The sequence below is a fragment of the Macaca nemestrina genome, chromosome 10, assembly GCF_043159975.1.
Source record: "Macaca nemestrina isolate mMacNem1 chromosome 10, mMacNem.hap1, whole genome shotgun sequence".
NCBI lineage: Eukaryota > Metazoa > Chordata > Mammalia > Primates > Cercopithecidae > Macaca > Macaca nemestrina.
In genome coordinates, this window is record NC_092134.1 from 94,177,954 (window position 1) to 94,199,860 (window position 21,907).

Below are 21,907 nucleotides of genomic sequence, written 5' to 3' on the forward strand. Positions count from 1 at the left end.
GTAACTATTGACAAGAAGAAAAAGGGTAGATAATGAACTGAGACTATTATAACACTTACAGTTAAGTTTCAAGGAGTAAATAAAATCACACACTGCATAACGATGGTTCAGTCAAGGACAGACAACTTATATTATACTACAGTGGTCCCATAAGAGTGTAATGATGCTGACACCTTCCTATCATCTAGTGATTGCCTAGTTGTCAGAACATGGTAGCAAACATTACTAACATGTTGTGGTGATCCTGGTATAAATAAACCTACTGTACTGTAAGTGGTATAAAAGTATAGCACATACAATTATGTAGAGCCCATAATACTTGATAATGATGATAAAAGACTGTGTTACTGTTTTATGTATTTATTATTACTATACTTATTGTTATTTTAGCATATAGTCCTTCAGCTTATTAAAAAAAAAAATAGTTAATTGTAGAACAGCCTCAGGCAGGCCCTTCAGAATGTGTTTCAGAAGAAGGCATTGTTATCATAGGAGATGACAGCTTCATTCATGTTATTGCCCTGAAGACCTTCCTGTGGAACAAGATGTAGAGGTGAAGACAATGAGATTGATGATCCCTAACCATGTGAGCCTAGATTAATGTGTATATTTGTGTTTTCATTTTTAATAAAAAACTTTGAAAAGTTTTAAGAAATTAAAAATAGAAAAAAATCTTACACACTAAGGATATAGTCTCATACAGCTGTTCAATGTGTTTGTGTTTTAAGCAAAGTGTTATTACGAAAGACTCAAAAAGAATTTAAAAGTTTATAAAGTAAAATATGTTCCATTAGCTTAAGGTTAATTTATTACTAAAGAAAGAAAAACATCTTTAAAAATAAATTTAGTGTAGCCTAAGGGTATAGTGTTTATAAAGTCTACAGTAGTATACAGTAATGTCCTAATGCTTCACATTCACTCACCATTCACTCACTGACTCACCCAGGTCAACTCCAGTACTGCAAGCTGCAGTCACGGTAAGTACCCTATATAGATGTACCATTTTTTATCTTTTATATGGTATTTTTACTGCATCCTTTCCACATTAAGATTTGTTTAGATACATAAACACTTACTGTTGTGTTATAATTACTGACAATATTCAGTACAGTAACATGCTGTATAGGTTTGTAGCTTAGGAGCAAAAGACTATGCCATATAGCATAGGTGTGTAGTAGGCTAGACCCCCTAGGTTTCTGTAAGCACAGTCTATGATGTTTACACAACAACAAAATTGTCTAATGGTACATTTCTCAGAATGTAACCCTGTCACTAAGCAACATGTAACTGTATATGTATGTACAAATGTGTATGTGTATGATACATGCATGTAGCATACACATAAAAAGATATATGTATATAAATATATACACATTTAAAATGTTATTTGTGGATGAAAATATTGGTTTCATTATGTTGTCAATCTCTAAAATATTTTCTACAAAAACGATTTTCAAAAATAAACTTATTTGGCTAGGTGCAGTGGCTCATGCCTATAATCCCAGCACTTTTGGAGGCCGAGGTGGGAGGATCACCTGAGGTCAGGAATTCAAGACCAGTCTTGCCAATATGGTGAAACCCTGTTTCTACTAAAAATACAAAAAATTAGCCGGGCATGGTTGTCGGGTGCCTGTAATCCCAGCTACTCGGAAGGCTGAGGCAAGAGAATCACTTGAACCCGGGAGTCAGAGGTTGCAGTGAGTCGAGATGGCACCAGTGCACTCCAGCCTGGGAAACATAGAGATATTTCATCTCAAAAAATAAAAAATATAAATAAACTGATTTCGTAAGTTAAAACTATATATATATATTTACACATATATATGTAAATCTGGGAACATTAAAGCAAAAACAGTTCTTTACATCAGTTACCAGAAGGTTAAACAAAAAGTATAAGCAGAAATATTTATTGTATACATGTGCTATCATCAATTACTTAAACTGCATATGTCTCTAACAGTGTGTTACTCATAGTTTTCAGAAGAAAGCAGTTTTTCAGTATTAATTCCTAACATTTAAATTCTCTTCATAAAACTGCCTGCAATGTTTAAAATTGCATTTGGTTAATAAATTTAAAACTGTTGAACTTTCAATCAACACTCTGCATAATTCACATTAACTGAGAAAATACTTTCTCTACAGATAATGAAGTACCTGGTAAGCTCAGAACAAATTTTGCCAAATGGAAGATACTATCCAATTTTTGTTTTTATATAAGTATTTAGTCCAAATATTTTCACAAGTACTCTTTGTTATTCAATTTATACCTTATTTTTTACAAGATAAAACTTGACAAATAAGCAGCAATATCTGATTCTTTTAAATATTTATCTAAATGTAGATGCTATAAAACTGTAGACTCCTTCAATTGCATTCTGTTCTTCTAAAAAAAAAAAAATTAACCAATTAAAAGTAGGCACTCCATCAAAACCTTTGTACCAGTCACAATATTCCCATATATCTGAATACCAAAAATATATTTTCAAAGTTAAATCTTGTGCAGAATTCAATTTTAAAAGCCTTATCTTCAATAATTACAATTTACTATGAGCTTCAAAAGTTGAATTTTTGATCAGGCCATTCATGGAATGTTTAAAATAAAAATTTCCAACTGTTTTTGAATAATTTGCCATCAAAGTATAGAGTACCTGCTTATAAAAATGTTCAATAGGCCAGGTACAGTGGCTCATGTCTGTAATCCCAGCACTCTGGGAAGCCAAGGTGGGTGGATCACCTGAGATCAGGAGTTTAAGACCAGCCTGGCCAATATGGCAAAACCCCGTCTCTACTAAAAACACAAAAAATTAGCTGGGCATGGTGGCAGGTGCCTGTAATTGCAGCTGCTCAGGAGGCTGAGGTAAGCTAATCGCTTGAACCTGGGAGGTGGAAGTTGCACTGAGGTGAGATCGCGCCACTGCACTCTAGCCTGGGCAACGAGAGCGAAACTCCGCCTCAAAAAAACAAAACAAAACAAAACAAAACCAGTTCATTAACACTGTAAGACCCATAGATTAATTTATAACATAATTATTCAAAGATTCAAGTGTTCATGAAATTCAATTAATGAAAAGAAGCAAAGAGAAGAAGCTTATAACAACATACTAAAGCATTCCTTTATATACAACATCAGTTTTACTCAAAATACTATAGCTCAGTTACATTACTGAATATCTATACAATAATTCATAAGTTTTTGACAACTGTAGTTTCTATATGGTAAAATATCGAACTTCTTTTGATGCAATCACAACCAATTATGAGTATATCTCAGCTTCACAGGTTACTTAATTTAGTAAGAACTCCATTTTAACCATTATACTATGGTCCACAAAATTTGTATCCATATTGCAGAAATAATTTTATCTTCAATGATGAACTTAACTAAATTCACAATTGCATTAATGATAATATTGGATGTTTCACCTTTGACAGAAAGAACTTTTAAGAAATTTTTTTGATTCCATGAATTAGATGAAAAACTTATTGGTATTAGCTTATTTTCTGTTTGCGGCATTGATTACCCTGATAAAATTGGCATCATTCAACTGTTTATGAATTTCTGCTAATAAAAGATACATTTACAGCTATCACTCTTATTTTTGAAAATACACAAGAAAAAATTAAATTAAAATAAGTGGAATTAATTTAAAAGCCATTTGATGTAAATGAAAACTCATACTTCACAATTGATTGGGCCTTCTACAGTTATATATATTATATTGTTATCTGCAGGTATAATCTCCTCAAAAATAACTACTGAATTTGAAAGTAAATTCTGATGCTTTTTCAGTAGATTTGTGTCTTCAGAGTTTCATGTGGCCAGTAACATAACCATGGGAATGCTAAATATTGGCAAACATTTTGTGCACGATTTACAGGTTCGTCATCAACATCCTTGAAAAACAAAGTATCAGTAGTCAAATTTTCATCATACATTAACTTTTCCTTTATTTGAGCTCTCTGCTCCCAAAAAGATTTATTGCAAAAGTATTATCAAACAATGAGAAAAACAGTTGTTGACAAACCCACTATAGCAACAGTCTTCACACTATTCTTTGTATCTTGACAGGCCTGATAAGCCTCTATTCTCTACAAACACTTCATTTACTCCTAATCTAAAATTCCCCACATCTCCTATTGACCCCAACCCAAGCATAGGAGCTATTAGCTTGCATTCATGTAACTAGCTGGTACACTAAGTGGCCAGTAGAGACAGCAGCAATAAATACTTCTCCCACCGTACAGAGCAAGTTAGTTGTCTCTAGCTGCTCATGTCCCAGCACACTTCCATTTTATGAGCAAGGGCCCATCATGCAATCTTTAAAAGGAGTTGTTTGTTAATTTCCATTTGGAAAATATCAGGAAAAGAGAGCTGGATTACCACTGGATGTCTTCCAGATTTAACCTCATGTTAAAGTGAGAACTCTCTTCACTGCACATATGGCTCACACACTAATAGAACCAGGCAGAGGATTTTAAAAAAAAAAAAAAGAAAGAAAAAGAATGTTCATTGATTCTATCTGGGCTCATTTTAACAGAATTATTAATGGTAGTTTATATTTAGTTAAAAAAAACAAACACTCTGAGACAAATGCTAAACTGGGCATGCTACTAGGACCACAGGCATAAACCTTGACCATTTCAGGCAAACTAGGATGATGTTCGCGGTACATTTAAGCACTACCCACATTTAACACATGAAGAAAGAAACATAGAGAAGCATAGAGACAGAGGCTAGTTTACTGTAACGCTAATTAAGCTTAAGCTTCATGGTCCTTCACCTGAATGTGCCCCTTCCAAGGCCCTGTATCTAATTTTGTAGTCACAATTTTGTATTCTTTTTCCACAATCAGGGCTCTGCACAACCTGGATCTGCTCCTGTATGGAAAATTTAATAATTAACCAAAATTTACACAGCCTGTGATCCGTACAAAACGAAATTAGGACTTGTGTGGATTGAGTTTCAAGAACAAAGTTATATCTGAAAATGGAAAAATAGTATTACATTTTTTTCCTACCAGAATCCTAACTGGTATCACTATTTTGGAGTCTCTCCCCACTATATTCCAACCTAAATACCACTAACACCACAAACTAATAGTCATAAGATACAATTTTCACTACGTGACTTCTGAATTTGAATGACTCCTCAATAACATAAATGTTCAACGTCTTTGTCTAGCTTACAAACTCACCATCAAGCAGACATATGCAGACATTATCTCCAACTATTCAAGTAATGCTTTTATTTTTTGTTTTTCTCCATCAAACCTTCTTTTGTCCTTGCCTCTGAGTAGCCAAACTCTCAGCTAAACCTATCCTATGTTCTACTATGGTTCACATTATCTACTTTTTATATCCTATTTTGGCCTCTGACATTAAATATTTTCTAACTTAATGGCAAACCATACTTTTCTTCCCCAATACACTAAAACCTTATAGAAAAAGACTAAATTTCAGTTACTTTGTACTTACACCTGCCACAGTGCTTGGTACACAGCACTCAATAATATTTTGCTTAGATGAACTAAGTCTAGGCCTACATTTACAAATGGTAACCTCTCCCTCACCTAAAGAACTTTGGCTAGGTCTTTCTTACGACATTGATTGCATTCTCCAATCTGAATTATAAAAATAAACTCCCTAATTTAAAAATATCTTATGCTGCATGTATAGTGGTATATTTATAGATCTATAACCGATGTGATTCTGAATAGCATTTTGCGGACCAAAGTCTGGTTATATGTTATCTTCCTCCTTTCTTACTACCACCTTCATACCTGAAGTAAGTATGAATTTGGTGAAACTAGTCATTAATAAACAAGAAAATAAAACAATCTTTTCAAAATTAAAAACAAATCAGTGCTTACATATGTTGTCTCTCAAATCTGCACTTCAACCTGATTAGAAAAATACACGGTCTCAGGGGTGACTTCTAGCAAATATGAAATAAATGTGAGAGGTGTAGGTCACTAATTCCCAGATTAATAAAAAAAAAAAAATTAACTGGTGGGACTGACAATAGATTGATATTTTAATTTTGTCAAAAAAGGATTAAAAATGAAAGGGGGCATTTTAGTATCAAAAAACTTAACAAGGATATAACTTCAGAACAAAAGAAAAAAGAGTCTATTAAATTGAAAAACTTGCTATTATCATTGATTATCAAGTCTCAAAGAGACAGTAGCTTGGGAATTCCTATCATATACATGTAAATTAATTTCTTAGATCAATTTCTTTGCCCTCAATGAGGCCTTGGTTTGAAATGCACTGTTATGATATCTTGCAAAGATGGCCAAAAACCAAAACACTAAAGCCAAACTAAGTAAGCAACTAAAAAAGGAAAATAAGGGAAGCTTATTTCTTCCCCAATCACCGGCTCTTTCCATTACAAAACGATATTTTATGTATGACTGGTAAAGTCCCTAAATTGAAGAGCAGCAAAAGGTCAAATGCCCAGTTTCGTTTTTACAAGAAAAGCTATAAAGATCTTTGCAACTGTAAAACTGTAAAGATATTCCTATCAAATGATTCTGCAACTAAACTCAATAATTATCAGGTTTCTATATACAAGAACAATCTACTTCAAATTAGTGTAAGTAATCTGGTTGCTATTACTAAAACATAGATTTGCTTCATTCATTCACTTGAGAAAAGTATACAGAGAGCCCTTTATTAACTGTTTAAGTGTCTTAATGCAGACTTACCTGGTATCACAAACTAACATTTTTCAAGTTCTTAATACCTTCCATTGCAACTCATCTTTCCCTTTCCTAAGAAGCCTCGCTGAAACCTAGGTCTCCAATTTGATCAAGTATTTATTTCACCTCCATTTTAATTTTAAGAACCAGTGTTTCATTGTTTCCCTTTGGTGCTTGCTCTGTGCACTATTTCTGTCCTTCAAGGCTTAGGGTAACTTCCTGTTTCTTCTTTCTCTGAATTTTCACAGCCCTTTTTCGTGATAGTTTTATTTACTTTATTTGTGGCACTCATCTTTCTATACAGCATAGCATGGAGAGTAAGCACATTGGGCTCAAATCCTAACTCTGTCATTCACTAGCTGGGTGACTCTACTCCAGTCACTTAACATTAACTAACTATGCTTCAGCTTCCCCATCAGTAGAATGGGAATAATATTTGTATATAAATCATAGCATTCTTAAGAGCAAATGAATAAGAAGCACTTAGAACAGTGCTTGCGACAATATTAAGTCCTATTTAAATATCTATTATTACAGTGATTTACCTAATTTTAATCTCTTCTTTCTCTCATAGGTTCTTTTTGTGGACCAGATGTATTTTTCTTTTCTGAATCCCCCTCTACATCTTACCAATTCCCTAAAAAGGCAGTCATGTAAAAAATATATTTGCTGAATTACTTACTGTTGAATACTCCGGAATTGTTCTGAAGGAACTTTAGAATTGTTCTCCAATCACTTCACTTGTCTGTATTTTAAGTTCCTAATAGTTCTTAAAATGTTTAACCAAAACATCCCTAACAATGGAGGGGGTAAAAAGTACTCCAGGATGGTTTGGGATAAAGATTAAAATTTCTATTCTATTAGCTCCAATCACCTGCCACTGGTTGCTAAAAGCACTATTTCAGATTGAGGCCCTTTAGGACACTATGAATGCCAAGATCAACTAATCTTGTCTACCCTTGCCTGACAGTCGAAAATGGAGATACTCATTTTTTTTTTAATTACTAATCTGGGGCTTTACCGTAAGAAGCCCATCCCTCCACGTAAAATTTATTTAAAACTGCAGTTTATCTGAACATTTCACAAGAGTTTTTCATTTCACTCGACAATACATCCATATTTGTGTGAAGGTTGATCACACAAATTGAGTCATTCTTGTATTGTCCAACCACATCAGAGTTGAGAAGCCAGGAGGCAAAAGCACTCAGGGCACAGAGCATTGCTCCAAAAACGTGATTCTCTGCAAGCCAAGCTGCTGAAACTGCCTAGGACCAGTTATACCAAATAACTACTAAAATGAACTTCCAGGAGTCTATGACTAATTTTTAACTACCACCATCACCCACCAATCAGAGCTTGCCAGCTCCTCACAACTTTACTACTGTCAATGAACTTTCTTTCAAAACCATATGTAACATTTCTCTTTTTTTGTAAAATCCCCACCCTTTTCTTTGTTCTTCAGACATACCAAAGACACACTTTGTGTATGCCCTGAATTGCAATCCAAATAAAACATTAAATTTAGATATTTGTCTCTATATTTTATTTTGACTTTGACGTTTGTATAAATTTAAACACATAATTTTTTTTCCCTAATCTCTGATTAAAACTGATGCTTCGGAGAGATGTAACCATGTTTCTTAAACCCCCAGTACCTAGTATCTCCAGATGCTGCACCTCCAGTTGCTGTACCTCATTTTCAGAAACATAATCCTAGAGTACATATTTCCTGCAGTATATTGTTTTTGCGTCCTCCCAATAGCAACTAAAATATTAGTCCCAAAATAGCCATAAAAGTTTGTGATATATGACAGAATAATAGCAACATCTACATTTTAATAGTGCTAAGCATTTGTAAAATTATTTCATATAATCCTATTTAATATTTTAAAGAATATTAAATTCAAAAACATCACATTATAATCATGTATCAACTCAATCCTGTTGAAGCCTGTAAATAAATTTTTACTTTTCTCCAAAGTACAAGTCTGCTGCCAAAACACTAGCCAGAAGTAATTCAGGTAAATTGCTAAAATACAATGCTAGCATATTCAACAGGATAAAAGTGCATGCTAAAATTATCAGGCATAGTTACGATACTTAGTGAATACAAAAGCTGTCTTTCCTCCAATAAATTCTTTAGAACTTAAACGCATTATAATCTAACCACATAATTACTGTCCTGGGTCTACTTGTGACAAAAAAAATTACATGTAATGGCTTCTTGTTTCAGTCAAAACAATTCTTCTCATCAAGAATTTTGATCAAATGAAATTACAGGCCCACATGATCTCCCCTCAGCTGGACTTTAAGGTCAATAACAATGAATAGGTTATATAAAACTAAATTGTCAATCTATCACGCTTTATGTTATCAATTCTAAATACAAAATAAATGGCACATTCTCTCAAGTTACTCAAGTAAAAACGGTTCACTTTACTTCCCTTTAAAATACAAACTACAATTTGGATTTATGGTGATACTGCTGCCCCGCCATTGATTTAAGTGCAGCTGGGACTGGTCACAAATAATTTCCAAATTCCAAATGTAAAGACTATGTATCAACTCAGAAGAACCTAAAAGAGGTGCAGACCCGGAAAAAAAGGCAGTAGGGGAGGGCTCAGGTGCTAAAAGGCCTCATTAGAGTAACAGCGCATAGAACATGGAGAAGGGGAGGAGGGGCAGCAGGGAAGGTTGCTCACGGGGCCCCCACAGGTGAAGCCTTTTTTAAAGGCAGTGGGAAGAAGCTGAGTTCGTTTTGTTTTGGGAACAGAGACATGGTTATAGAGTCTCCATCGCGATTTGGATAACAATAAAAAGACCCTTTCCTACCAAGTTCTTTCCAGCTAAGGCTGTGACCTCTCCGCCGGAAAGTAGAAAGAGGTGTAGGAATGAATGTCCCAGTCTCAAACTCCAGCTGCACAACTTACCGGGACCCCCCGACCCAATTCATCTTCGCAAATCTTTTGACACCGAGGTCCCTGCGTCTAGAGCTCAGACATCTCAGCTCTGCGCCAAATCGCAGCTTCAACGGGATCCCCCAGGGCCTCCTGACAGTCTCAGAGCCTGAAGAAGCTCCTTCTGGTCCAAGGCCCGAGGCCCAACCTCCCAACAGCCTCTGCGGCTTCTGCGTGTTGCTTCCGGTCCTGATAGGGCCGCAAGGGGACGCTGTGGCAAAGCAGCCGGCCTGGCTGACAACGTTTTCATCGCGGAGGCAAGGCAAGCCTAAATAAATGGAAGCCTAACTATCTGACAGGGGCCACAGGATTCGTGTTTCAAAATATCTCCTTCATAATTTTACCTAGTTCTGACAGGTCTCTGACGTCTTTTTCGAATCAGAGACCAGACTTGAGAAAGAAAAAGAAGGCAAGGACACAGTTAAGGATCACTAACGCTAAAAATGATGTTTCCATTCCCATTAATTACCCCATACCCAAATTCCTTAAATATTCTTCACGTGCAGTTTTAATACTCCGTAAACAGGTGTTTATAAGAAACATAGCACTGTAGTAAGTTACCATTCTGTGCATTGAGTTGCTAAGAGAGCTTGATCAGGCCGGACGCGGTGGCTCACACCTGTCATCCCAGCGCTTTGGGAGGCCGAGGTGGGCAGATCATGAGGTCAGGAGATCAAGACCATCCTAGCTAACGCGGTGAAACCCCGTTTCTACTAAAGATACAAAAAATTACTCGGACGTGGTGGGACACGCCTGTAGTCCCAGCTACTCAGGAGTCTGAGGCAGGAGAATCGCTTCAACCTAGGAGGCAGAGGTTGCAGTGAGTTGAGATACTCCAACCTGGGCAACAGAGCAGACTCCGCTAAAAAAAAAAAAAAAAAAAAAAGCTTGATCAAAACTTAATTAGATGTAAAGGTCCAAACATGTTAAAATCCTTACTGAAGAAAAAAATCTCAAAACAAAAATTGAATTATGCTATTTGTTTCTGTATTATGTTTGTAGATCCTTACAAAACAATTATCTTACAAGCTGTCCTATAATATTTTGGTTAGAAACTAGGCATCTCTTCTTCCAAATAAATGCACAAAGTATATTTTTCTTAAATTGCCATGTGTTTTTCCAGAACATAACCTGGGGAAGATTTCACAATTTGATATATAGTAATCAATTTTTTGTTAAGTCATTGGAAAATAGTATTTAGAATAGGATTATGTCCCCAGGTAGACATCCTGTTTGATCACATAAATCCTGATTTTTATGACAAAATTCACCAAGGTATATCTAAAATTGAATTAGACCAAGTGAATTCAGCATTTCAGAGAATATTAGACTTTGACACGGAGTTGTTTTTTCAGTAACAAAACCATACAGGCAAGGAGGAGCAATGGCCCTGTGTATTAGCCTTTCCTACTTTCAACATTTTAAAATATATTGACTAAATTAACTGAAAGGGGAAATAATTTGCTAAGGGATTAACTGACTCTTTTTTTCTTTATTGTGAGTAAAGGGACATAAGGAGAGGTTGACCAAGTTGTTGAGTAAAGAACTGAGAGCTGGCACTCCATTTGTGGGTGCCAAAAATTAAAACAATTGAACTAATGGAGATAGAGAGTAGAGTGATGGTTACCCGAGGCTGAGAAGGTTAGTGGAGGACTGGGGGAGTGGAAATGGTTAATGGGTTGAAAAATATATTTAGATAGAATGAATAACATATAGTTTTGATAGCACAACAGAATGATTACAGTTAACATTTATCATACATTTTAAACTAACTAAAAGAGAATAATTGGAATGTTTATAACACAAAGAAATAATAAATGCCTGAAGTTATGGATACTTCATTTTCCCTGAAAGATTATTATGTATTATATGCCTGTATCAAAATATTTCATGTACCCCATAAACATATACACCTACTATGTACCCATTAAAATTAAAAAGAAAAATACATAAAAATTGCTCTACTGGACCTAAAATAGCACAGCGTTGGACTCTCTTATTAGCTATCAGTCATGCTAGCCTTACTCATGGAGGCATAAACAGCATGGAAAATGAGATTTTAGGTCAACATTTCAGCTATTACACATAACTATCTAATACCTAGTTCTTATTAGAACTGAGAGCTGGATGGGCCATTTCTTCTCCCTTACTAGAGTCACTTCTTTCCTTCCAGTCACAAGGAGGCAGTGAATTAGGCTAAGGAAAGAGTAACCTATGAGATGCATGTTCAGACAAGATATTTACTGGGTTTTCCTTCACAGAAAAAGACATTTCCTTGTGAACCAGGTATTAGATAGTTATGTGTAATAGCTGAAATGTTGACCTAAAATCTCATTTTCCATGTTGTTTATGCCTCCATGAGTAAGGCTAGCATGACTGATAGCTAATAAGAGAGTCCAACGCTGTGTTATTTTAGGGCCAGTAGAGCAATTAGGTAATCTCTTGGGTCAGGAAACAGTTCAAGAAAGCAATATGGCACAGATGAAATACTATTAAGCATTTATTGAGAAGGAAATCCATTCAAAATTCTCAAACCTTTAACAATTTATCTTTACCTATTTCTAAAAATTATTTACTTTCTGGATATTCATAATCTGAACATGCAACACATATATATGTTATGTATACATTTATGTATATACATGTATATATAATTCTTTTATTACAAAAATAATTTCTGATGTTTTACAGTTCATAAAACATATATGGTCTCTAATTTGTATTTTCTATATCTATAAACTCCATTTAATCCATCTCTTTCATGGATATTGGTAGTGTACGTGAGAATGTCACACTTGAGAGCACAGTGATTTGAGAATTATTGATTTTTAAAATTATTCTCATTGTTTCTCAAGATCTTTTCTAAGACGATTTCTCCCCTCTTAAGAAAATTTCAGTATTTTCCCATATAAACACACATAAAGTTGAGATGTCTGTGTGGAAAGTAGGCCTATATATGTTTTTTACTACAGTAACAAATGATTTTTTTCTCCTCTTTCTTTCCCAGTTTGGAATTCAAACTAAATTAACATTCTCTTAGCTTTAATTGCACACTGCCAATAGAAAAAAACTGAAAGAAGGCCGGGCGCTGTGGCTCACGCCTGTTATCTCAGCACTTTGGGAGGCCGAGGCAGGTGGATCACCTGAAGTCAGGAGTTCGAGACCAGCCTGGTCAATATGACAAAACCTCATCTCTACTAAAAATACAAAAATTAGCTGGGCATGGTGGTGGGCACCTGTGATCCCAGCTACTCGAGAGACTGAGGCAGGAGAATCACTTGAACCTGGGAGGCAGAGGTTGCAGTGAGCCTAGATTGTGCCATTGCACTCCAGCCTGGCAACAGAGTGAGGCTCCATCCCCCCCAAAAAAAGAAAGAAAGAAAGAAAAGAAAAAGAAAAAACTGAAAGAAATATCTTGACATTCTTAGTTTTTTACTTACATGCCATATATTTTTACTTACGTGCCATATAGACTCAATTGTCTATACGGCTTCCTGTCTTCTTGAATCCTTCCTCTTCCTTATCTGAAGGCTTGTGCCTAGTCTCAGACACTAGGACCAACTCTTACCCTTGAGATCAGGGTGAGGTGAATGGTGGGAGTGAAATTTAGGTGGTTAGAGTTAGGTCTTCACGTAAGTGGCTCAACATCAAATCAAATCTCACATTGATGTTTTCCACAGTTCAAGTAACTCACTTTCAACCTTCCTTGTACCATGATTCAGGTAACAAAATTTCTGTCTTGATCATTTTCCTGATAAACAATTCTTCATTCTCACAAGTCTCTCACTCCAGATGCTAAAAGCTTGTTTCTGCACTACAACCTCATTATCAGTTGGTAAACTGACCTACCTCCACCTAAGTCCTGTTTGAATCTCTAGTGTCCTTTGCTTCTAAATTTCTCACTGCCGTGCTCCTCCCCAATATGGTTGTATGAATTGCAAGCCACTTGCCTCGACTTTCAGCTACTGTCTGACCCATGCGTCCTTCTGTGTACCATGTTCTGCCTAACAACATCCTGCCATCACCCCCAGTTAGGTTTACCCTGGCCTTTAACCTGTCCTGTCGCTGCTAACCCTTTTGTGTTTAGCTGTTAGGAAATGTGACAAAAATGAAAGGCAACCTTACCTTGCATACAACAAAAGCAAGAGCTTAGGAAGAAAAGAGTTTGACAATAACTTCCATGACCACTATGATCTGTACAGACAGGCTTAAAAGGTCTTAATGGGATGATGGAGTGTGCTACTAATATGGCCAGTTATCAAAAAAACTTGCATGAGTTTGACACTCATGTGTCAGTCAATCTGCTGAATTGAATGCAAACAAATGAAGAGATATGTGATGACTGTCAGAATTAATATAACTACATAAGAAAGAAGTTTTAAAAACTTAAAAATATGATTATTTATAAAAGTGAGGACAGTTCTTTATTTGTGATAAACTCAGTAATGAAGATCATTTAATGCTGAGATGGATTTTATATTCCAGCACAGAGGTTTGCAAACTTCTCTAAAGGGCCAAATAGTATCTATTTTAGACTTTGTTGCATCCACCACTGTGGCTTGAAAAAAGCCGTAGACAGAGAATAAATGAATGGGTGTGACTGTTTTCCAATAAAACTTTCTTTGTAAACACAAAAATGAGAATTTTATATAAATTTCACAGGACAAAATATTCCTCTTTTGATGTATTTTCAACCACTTTAAAAATGTAAAAATCATTCCTAGCTTAAGGGTCATATAAAATTAAGTGGCAGGCTAGATTTGGCCCACCAGTTGTAATTTGCCAACTTCTGTTCTAGCTTAATGCATATTTTCCTAAGGTTCTAATTGACTGGAAATGTGTATGTATGTTGGGGGCCAGCTGCTGGCAAACAAAACTGGCTATAGCTACTGAGTATGCTCAGTGTCACTTAGAAATCCCCAGAAGTTTCAGAATATACATCACTTCTGTAAGATTTCAGTAGATACCACAAGCAAAGGAGCAAGCAGAAAGGGAGTTTTCCGAGAGTTTTAATGAGATGGGGGCGGGGAGAGTGGAGAGCAAAAAAGTGGTTTTTGCATATCCAAAAATATACTCAGCCTTGACTTAAAAAATGCTCTTGGCTGGGCGTGGTGGCCCACGTCTATAATCCAAGCACTTTGGGAGGTTAAGGCAGGTGGATCACTTGAGGCCAGGAGGTTGAGACCAGCCTGGCAAACATGGCAAGACCCATCTCTACTAAAACTACAGAAATTAGCCAGGTATGGTGGCGCACACTTGTAATCCCAGCTACTCGGGCTGCTGAGGCACCAACCTGGGAGGTGGAGGCTGCAGTAAGCCAAGATCGTGCCACTGCACTCCAGCCTGGGTGACAAAGAGAGACTGTCTCAAAAACAAAACAAAACAAAAAAAAAGCTTTTTACATTTTTTAAAATATGCAGAATTGTCCTTGACTGTTGAACAGTTTAAATCCTCCATTATGGATGTGAAGAAATTTAAGACTCTTAGTTTTTATCAAATAACCAAATAGAAATAGGAAGTAGCCAGTAGATTATCTCTACAGCTAAACAAAACAAACAAAAAAGACACTTGCAAAAGACAAGGAATTCCTGAAAAATGAAGTAAGGTCCTAGAGAAGTTATTTCCATCATCTAACACCAGCTGAATTCCCAAATGGTTAAACTTTGACTATAAGTGCTACCCCCCTCGAAGTAAAAACTACCTAACACATGGGAGTAGTAAAAATGAAACATTGATCTCATTTACTTAATAGTCGCCTCCTTGTAAATAATTATAAGTACATCAGATCTCCAGTTATGGGGCTGGAAGATTTTTATCATAAGGACAAGTAGGATGGAGGGGAAAAAGGGAGAATGTCTAGAGGCATAGCAAATAATTATTTTCTGTAACACGGAAGACTTTTATCCTATTTATTTACAAGGGATACCCTCAATTACAACTTGTCTATTAGGTTCTGAGACCTTATGTGAAATCAGACCCCCAAAAAAGCCGGGGGTGGGGGGACGGAAAAACAGATCCAAGTGTTTGTATTTGATATTTGGCATTCTCCAGTGTCCCTCCCACTTATCACTTTCTTTTCTGATCCCTTTCAGATTCTTTCCATGCTTTTTCCATATTCATTTTATGTTGATCCTCTTGTCCCTCCTCCCTCATTTCCGTGGTTCCTTCTCCTTCCTCGTCTCGTTAAAACTCTTGGAAATCTCCCTTTCTGCTTGCTCTTGTTTGCGGTAGCTACTGAAATCTTACCGAAGCGATGTATATTCTGAAACTTCTGCGGGTTTCTAAGTGACACTGAACATGCTCAGTAGCTAGAGACGGTTTTGTTCGCTTGGAAATCTCCCTTTCTGCTTGCTCTTCTGTTTGCCGTAGCTACTGAAATCTTACCGAAGTGATGTATATTCTGAAACTTCTGCGGGTTTCTAAGTGACACTGAGCATGCTCAGTAGCTAGAGCGGTTTTTGTTCGCCAGCAGATGGCCTGATTCGCCCTCTCCAAAAATAGACATTTAACTCTCTGAACTCCTGTTTAAGGAAGGATGTAATTCGTTTTGCTCTCTCCTCATTTTCAAGGTTCAAAGGGAAGCTGCTAAGATTCCAAGGTCCCACCGCCCTCACAGCCAATGAGGGGCCTGGGAGGGAGGAGCTTGGTGCAGCTGGAGCTTCTGAGAGAATTATTCCCGGTAGATGCAGCGGAGTCTGAGCTCTGCTGCATCTGTCACAGCAGAACAAAATTAAAAACAAAACAGTGGAAGAGAAACGCTGCAGACTATGGGACGCTGTAGGACTTTCTGAAACATTTGCTGGGGATTTCTGTGAAGCATGATCTTTTAAAACGAATTCTTTTGGAAGCCGGTTTGGGTAACTGGGAAAATGACACATATGCTAAATGCAGCAGCTGATCGAGTGAAATGGACCAGATCGAGTGCTGCTAAGAGGGCTGCCTGCCTGGTGGCTGCGGCATATGCTCTGAAAACCCTCTATCCCATCATTGGCAAGCGTTTAAAGCAATCTGGCCACGGGAAGAAAAAAGAAGCAGCTTACCCTGCTGCAGAGAACACAGAAATACTGCATTGCACCGAGACCGTTTGTAAAATACCTTCGCCTGGAGTGAATGCAGATTTCTTCAAACAGCTACTAGAACTTCGGAAAATTTTGTTTCCAAAACTTGTGACCACTGAAACAGGGTGGCTCTGCCTGCACTCAGTGGCTCTAATCTCAAGAACCTTTCTGTCTATCTATGTGGCTGGTCTGGATGGAAAAATCGTGAAAAGCATTGTGGAAAAGAAGCCTCGGACTTTCATCATCAAATTAATCAAGTGGCTTATGATTGCCATCCCTGCTACCTTCGTCAACAGTGCAATAAGGTACCTGGAATGCAAATTGGCTTTGGCCTTCAGAACTCGCCTAGTAGACCATGCCTATGAAACCTATTTTACAAATCAGACTTATTATAAAGTGATCAATATGGATGGGAGGCTGGCAAACCCTGACCAATCTCTTACAGAGGATATTATGATGTTCTCCCAATCTGTGGCTCACTTGTATTCTAATCTGACCAAACCTATTTTAGATGTAATCCTGACCTCCTATACACTCATTCAAACTGCTACATCCAGAGGAGCAAGCCCAACTGGGCCCACCCTATTAGCAGGACTTGTGGTATATGCCACTGCTAAAGTGTTGAAAGCCTGTTCTCCCAAATTTGGCAAACTGGTGGCAGAGGAAGCTCATAGAAAAGGCTATTTGCGGTATGTGCACTCCAGAATTATAGCCAATGTAGAAGAAATTGCCTTTTACAGAGGACATAAGGTAAGATAGAAATTAAGGTGATGGGTGAAATGTGAGACTGTTCAAGCTGCCACTGCAGTGCCAGATACCATCTGTTGTCCTGTCGATGGACCCACTTCTTTAGTGTCTTAGATTCCTCTGACATCTAAACCTGTATTAAAATACATGCTTCATTACCCCTTTTAACCGTAACCAGTTAAAGAATTATAGGGTGCAAACTTTTCTAAAGTGTCATGAGAATAAAATTTGCAACACTCTGAAAAAGCCTACTTAGCCTCAGTTACTCAAATATGGTCAGAATTATTTCTAACGTGTTTTCTTAAAACTTAAATCCCAACTTGGTAGGTGGCCCTAGAGCACCTACCAGAAGAAAATATATATTTGGAAACTAAGACTAAACATGTTTCCATTGAAATGGAAAATTTAGAATGATATTCTTTGTTGTTCCTTTGTTGTCGAAGGAGGGGGGGGAACCAGGATTTCTTACAGAAGACATTTTTAACAATTTTGCATGTCTGATCAATATGGAGCATCCCCATTCCCAAGAAGCATAGGAAAGTGTCTCACAAAATGGCATTTCTACTACTCTTAGTTCATGTTCAGCACTATATTTTGACAAAATGAAAAGAGGAAGTGAAATGAAATTTTGTCCAGCTTTGAAAAAAAAAAAGCTGAGATTAGAGAAGAAATGAGGAGTACAAAAGGAGTTTCAGAATGTTTTCAATTATTGAAGATTTTCAACATTAAGCAGATCCCTAAAACAATTAGCCCAATTATACATACTCATAGTGTATGAAGGTAACTTCAGAATACGAAATAAGACAGAAATTTTAAAGGCAATGCAATCTTAATTTAAATGACTTGTTGAATAAAATAAAGTATTCTACTGTTGAAGACGGCATGTCAATCACCAAGCAGAATTATTTAATTTTTAAAGCATCAGTAATTATCAGTCTTTTTTAATAGCAGTAGCAACCTGAAAAAGAATATTTAAAGTAAATTTAGGACTCTTGCTCCCACTTGAAAATTACCTCATATATTGTATTATATCATATTGATTTGTGATTCTTCTTAAACTATTGAATTCAATGATATAAATTATAGTGTGTTTAGACTTCTTGCATAAAAGACAAAATCCAACAAAGTGAGTCAGTTCAAAAGTAGAGTCTATACATATATATGTCATGTGTCCATTTTCAGGTATTTTTGGTGTAATCAACAAGGACAAAGCTCTAACAATTGTTTATTCATATCTTACCTAATATCATTTAGTTTTAACATCTCATGCATAAAATTTAAATATCATAACTATAAATTACTTATATGTATTTTATACCCAACATTATGTCCACTGAGTAGCATAAACTTTTAAAAATAATACACATGTGACCAAAACTAAATAATAACTAATACTGGTATTAATCTGTATTTATTGGTTGTTAAGACACATAGATAATGCCATACTAAAAAAAAAAAAAAAAAAAAAGAATATGTATATGTCTTTAAGGAAAGTCCTCAACTCTTTTTCCTCTCTATAGGTAGAAATGAAACAACTTCAGAAAAGTTACAAAGCTTTAGCGGATCAGATGAACCTCATTTTATCCAAACGTTTGTGGTACATCATGATAGAACAATTCCTGATGAAGTATGTTTGGAGCAGTAGTGGACTAATTATGGTGGCTATACCTATTATCACTGCGACTGGCTTTGCAGATGGTGGTAATGACATTTATGCTTAATCTCAAATATATGTTTAACATTATTTCTTTTGAAGGTGCCATTGCTAGTTTTATGTGGGCTAAACTGTGTACATAGTCATTATTCTAGTTAATAATAGTCCAAAACAATGGCAGACTTTACAGCATCCAGTAATAAGACCAGCAGTATGAAAAATAAGACAGCGGCTCAAAGACGTTTCCAGTTCTGAGCTATTTCAGAGATCTCTGATGCAGTGTTTCTGGGAGTTGACCTTGAGCAATTTTAATTATATTGCCTAATATAGGATGATTCTCTAGTTCATACTTAACCTCAGAATAAGTCATTACCCTCAGAAAGAGTATAACACAAGCTTTCCTTGTGTGTTATAAACGTTAGTTCTACACATCCCATACATTTAGTCTATAAATATTCTATAACTGAATTTGCCCTGTTTTGTGATTTGAAAAGTCAATTGACTACAGTGGGCAAGCAGGAATATTGCTTCAGGGAATGCTTAAATGCCATGGAACAAGGGCTCCTCTACTTGTGAATAACATAGATAACCTCTTATGCAGCATGATTTGGTGGTTTTGTAGGAATGGTGGTTGTCAAGCTGCAGCTGGCTAATTCTATCCTATCACTGTCTCAACAGTTTTTAATAACAGTTTTCATTCTTTGGAATAACAAAGAAAGATAAAGGCAAGGAAGAAAAACCAATGTTAAAATGTTGTATCATCCTTGGATGGGAGTTTGGATCTTAATCTGTTGGAACAGAGAAGAATTAACTGAAGAAGTATTTTCTACTGTTTTCCTAAAATAAGACATCCCTCTTTAAAAATCACAGGACTAAAATTGGCCATGGTGTTTAAGGAGCTAGACAAAAGCATAGGCTTTGTAGTGAAATAGAGTTTTGTTCAACTTTTGGTTCTCCCTCTTCCTACTTGTATCCTCTTAGTCTGTTTAATTAGAGTTGATTAAACTCTCTATACCTTAGTTCCCCATTTGTAAAATGAGAACCAGAAAGGCTACTTCAGAGAATTGTTGTGAGGATTTAACTGAATAATGTTTATGAAGTACAGAACATGTTATACTTGATATGTGGTGACAATTATTACCTAGAAAATAAAAGGTGACAATTATTACCTAGAAAACTAAGAATATTGTTACAGAATCTATACTGTTTTATAGTTATTTTGTGTAGAATTAAGGATTAATAGCTATTTGTTTGAAGTGATCTAATAAAAACAATAATTACAATATGCCTAAATGTTTTGAAAAAGTGCTTCAATGTTTTAACTAATGCTTACAAAAACACTTGTCAAAGTTGAGTTATCCTTAACATAAATATGTTCATTTTAGTAAGTTAGTATTTGTCAGCCTTTCTCTGTGGCAAGTGCTATACATATATCAATTATACTTCACAACTGAACTGTGTAATAGACAGTATATGTAGACCACTGAGAAAATTGAATTTTATATGGTTTTATGTTTCAAAATTTACTAAAAATAATTTAATTTTAAAAAGTTTATATTGAAAAAGGTATTGTTAGTAATAGTATTTTAGACATAATCCTTTCATAATGAAATAAAATTACTTTTTCAAAAGAGTATTAGAGAGAAAGACACTTTAAAATCTATGGTTTTAATATTAGTTTTACCAAAAAAAGCCAAAACTATCAGATATTCACTTAAAAAGTCATTTCTTAAAATAACAATACTCATTTAAAAAATTTAATATATAATGTACATTAGAGAAAACTCTATAGACAAGATTATGATGTCGTTTTGTTAGTCAGTGCTTGGACACACTGGTGTTATTACAAAACCCAGGAGTATTCAGCATAGAACAACAAAAATGCAGCTATTAAGTGGTGACAAATTAATCCCACAGAGACCAGTAAAAAGTAAACAATGTATAGAAAGAATCTAACAAGCTTATTTAACAAGATGTAATAATATATTTAAAAATAAATCCTACAAATCCTGAAAATGCCATGGTAAATTAAAGAAACATTAAAATTTTAGATTGAAATATAATAACCTCATTGAGGCAAGTGAAGCAAAGTATTTTTTAAAGCTTCTTTCAAAAGAAAATTTTTGTATAGAGAAAAGTAATGTAAGAATTTCATAGACAGGAAAATGAATTCATATGACAGAATACTGAGAATGTTCTTCAAAATCTGTAATATTCAGGATTACTATCTGTGCTTGTAATGTTTGCAGATATATGTATGTATTTACCAAATACATTCATCATACAAAGACTTAACACATGAAAATGCCAAGTGACTTTACTCAGCCAAAATAATTTTTTAAAGATAATAGTATATCTTTAAGGTTTTAGTTCTTGAAATTACATGCCATGTATTCTAATCTAATCTTCAGTCATTTAGTTGTCCCTTACGTTAAAGTGCATGATGCTATATATTTTAAGGCAAAAAAAAAAAAAAAAAAAAAAAGGTGGAAAAATAGGTGAGTCAGGAAGAAATGGCAAGGGGAAAATGTGAAGTAGAGGGGGGACAAAAGGGAATAGAATAAAGAAAAAAGAAGGTTGCTCTTCAAATGTTGGCTCTGCTATTTAATAGTTATCCTTTCTGGGAAAGTTACATACACTTTATGTACATCAGTTTTCTATCTTAAGTATAGAGATAATTATACACATCTTTCAAAATTTTTATGAAATTACATGTAACATACTTAATGTGCTTTGAAACAGTCCTTGGCTAAATAAGAACCTAGGCAGAAGCAACTGTTAATATTTATC

General features: G+C 35.5%; 2 protein-coding genes across 11 annotated transcripts in view; one reads left to right on the forward strand and one right to left on the reverse strand.

Annotated features, from left to right (window-relative positions):
• REDIC1 (regulator of DNA class I crossover intermediates 1) overlaps positions 1–16,057 on the reverse strand; it is a 172,892-nt gene extending 156,835 nt beyond the window's left edge. For 3 of the 8 annotated variants that reach the window (XR_011609238.1, XR_011609237.1, XR_011609239.1), the window contains exon 1: positions 9,632–12,203. Coding sequence is in view for 3 of the 8 variants with exons in the window: in XM_071071891.1 (XP_070927992.1) it covers positions 9,632–9,654 (23 nt within the window). In the remaining 5 variants the exon portion in view is untranslated. Of the gene's footprint in view, positions 1–9,631; positions 12,206–15,904 lie in introns of those variants that run through there. The other 5 variants (XM_071071893.1, XM_071071891.1, XM_011721917.3 and 2 more) reach the window with 3 other exon arrangements.
• Positions 16,058–16,334: 277 nt separating this feature from the next.
• LOC105470143 (ATP binding cassette subfamily D member 2) overlaps positions 16,335–21,907 on the forward strand; it is a 66,695-nt gene continuing 61,122 nt past the window's right edge. Inside the window, exons 1-2 of one of the 3 annotated variants that reach the window (XM_011721922.3) lie at positions 16,335–17,466; positions 18,984–19,164. In XM_011721922.3, coding sequence (XP_011720224.1) covers positions 16,528–17,466; positions 18,984–19,164 — 1,120 coding nt within the window. In that variant the 5' untranslated portion in view covers positions 16,335–16,527. The remainder of the gene's footprint in view (positions 17,467–18,983; positions 19,165–21,907) is intronic. The other 2 variants (XM_011721921.2, XM_071071890.1) reach the window with 2 other exon arrangements.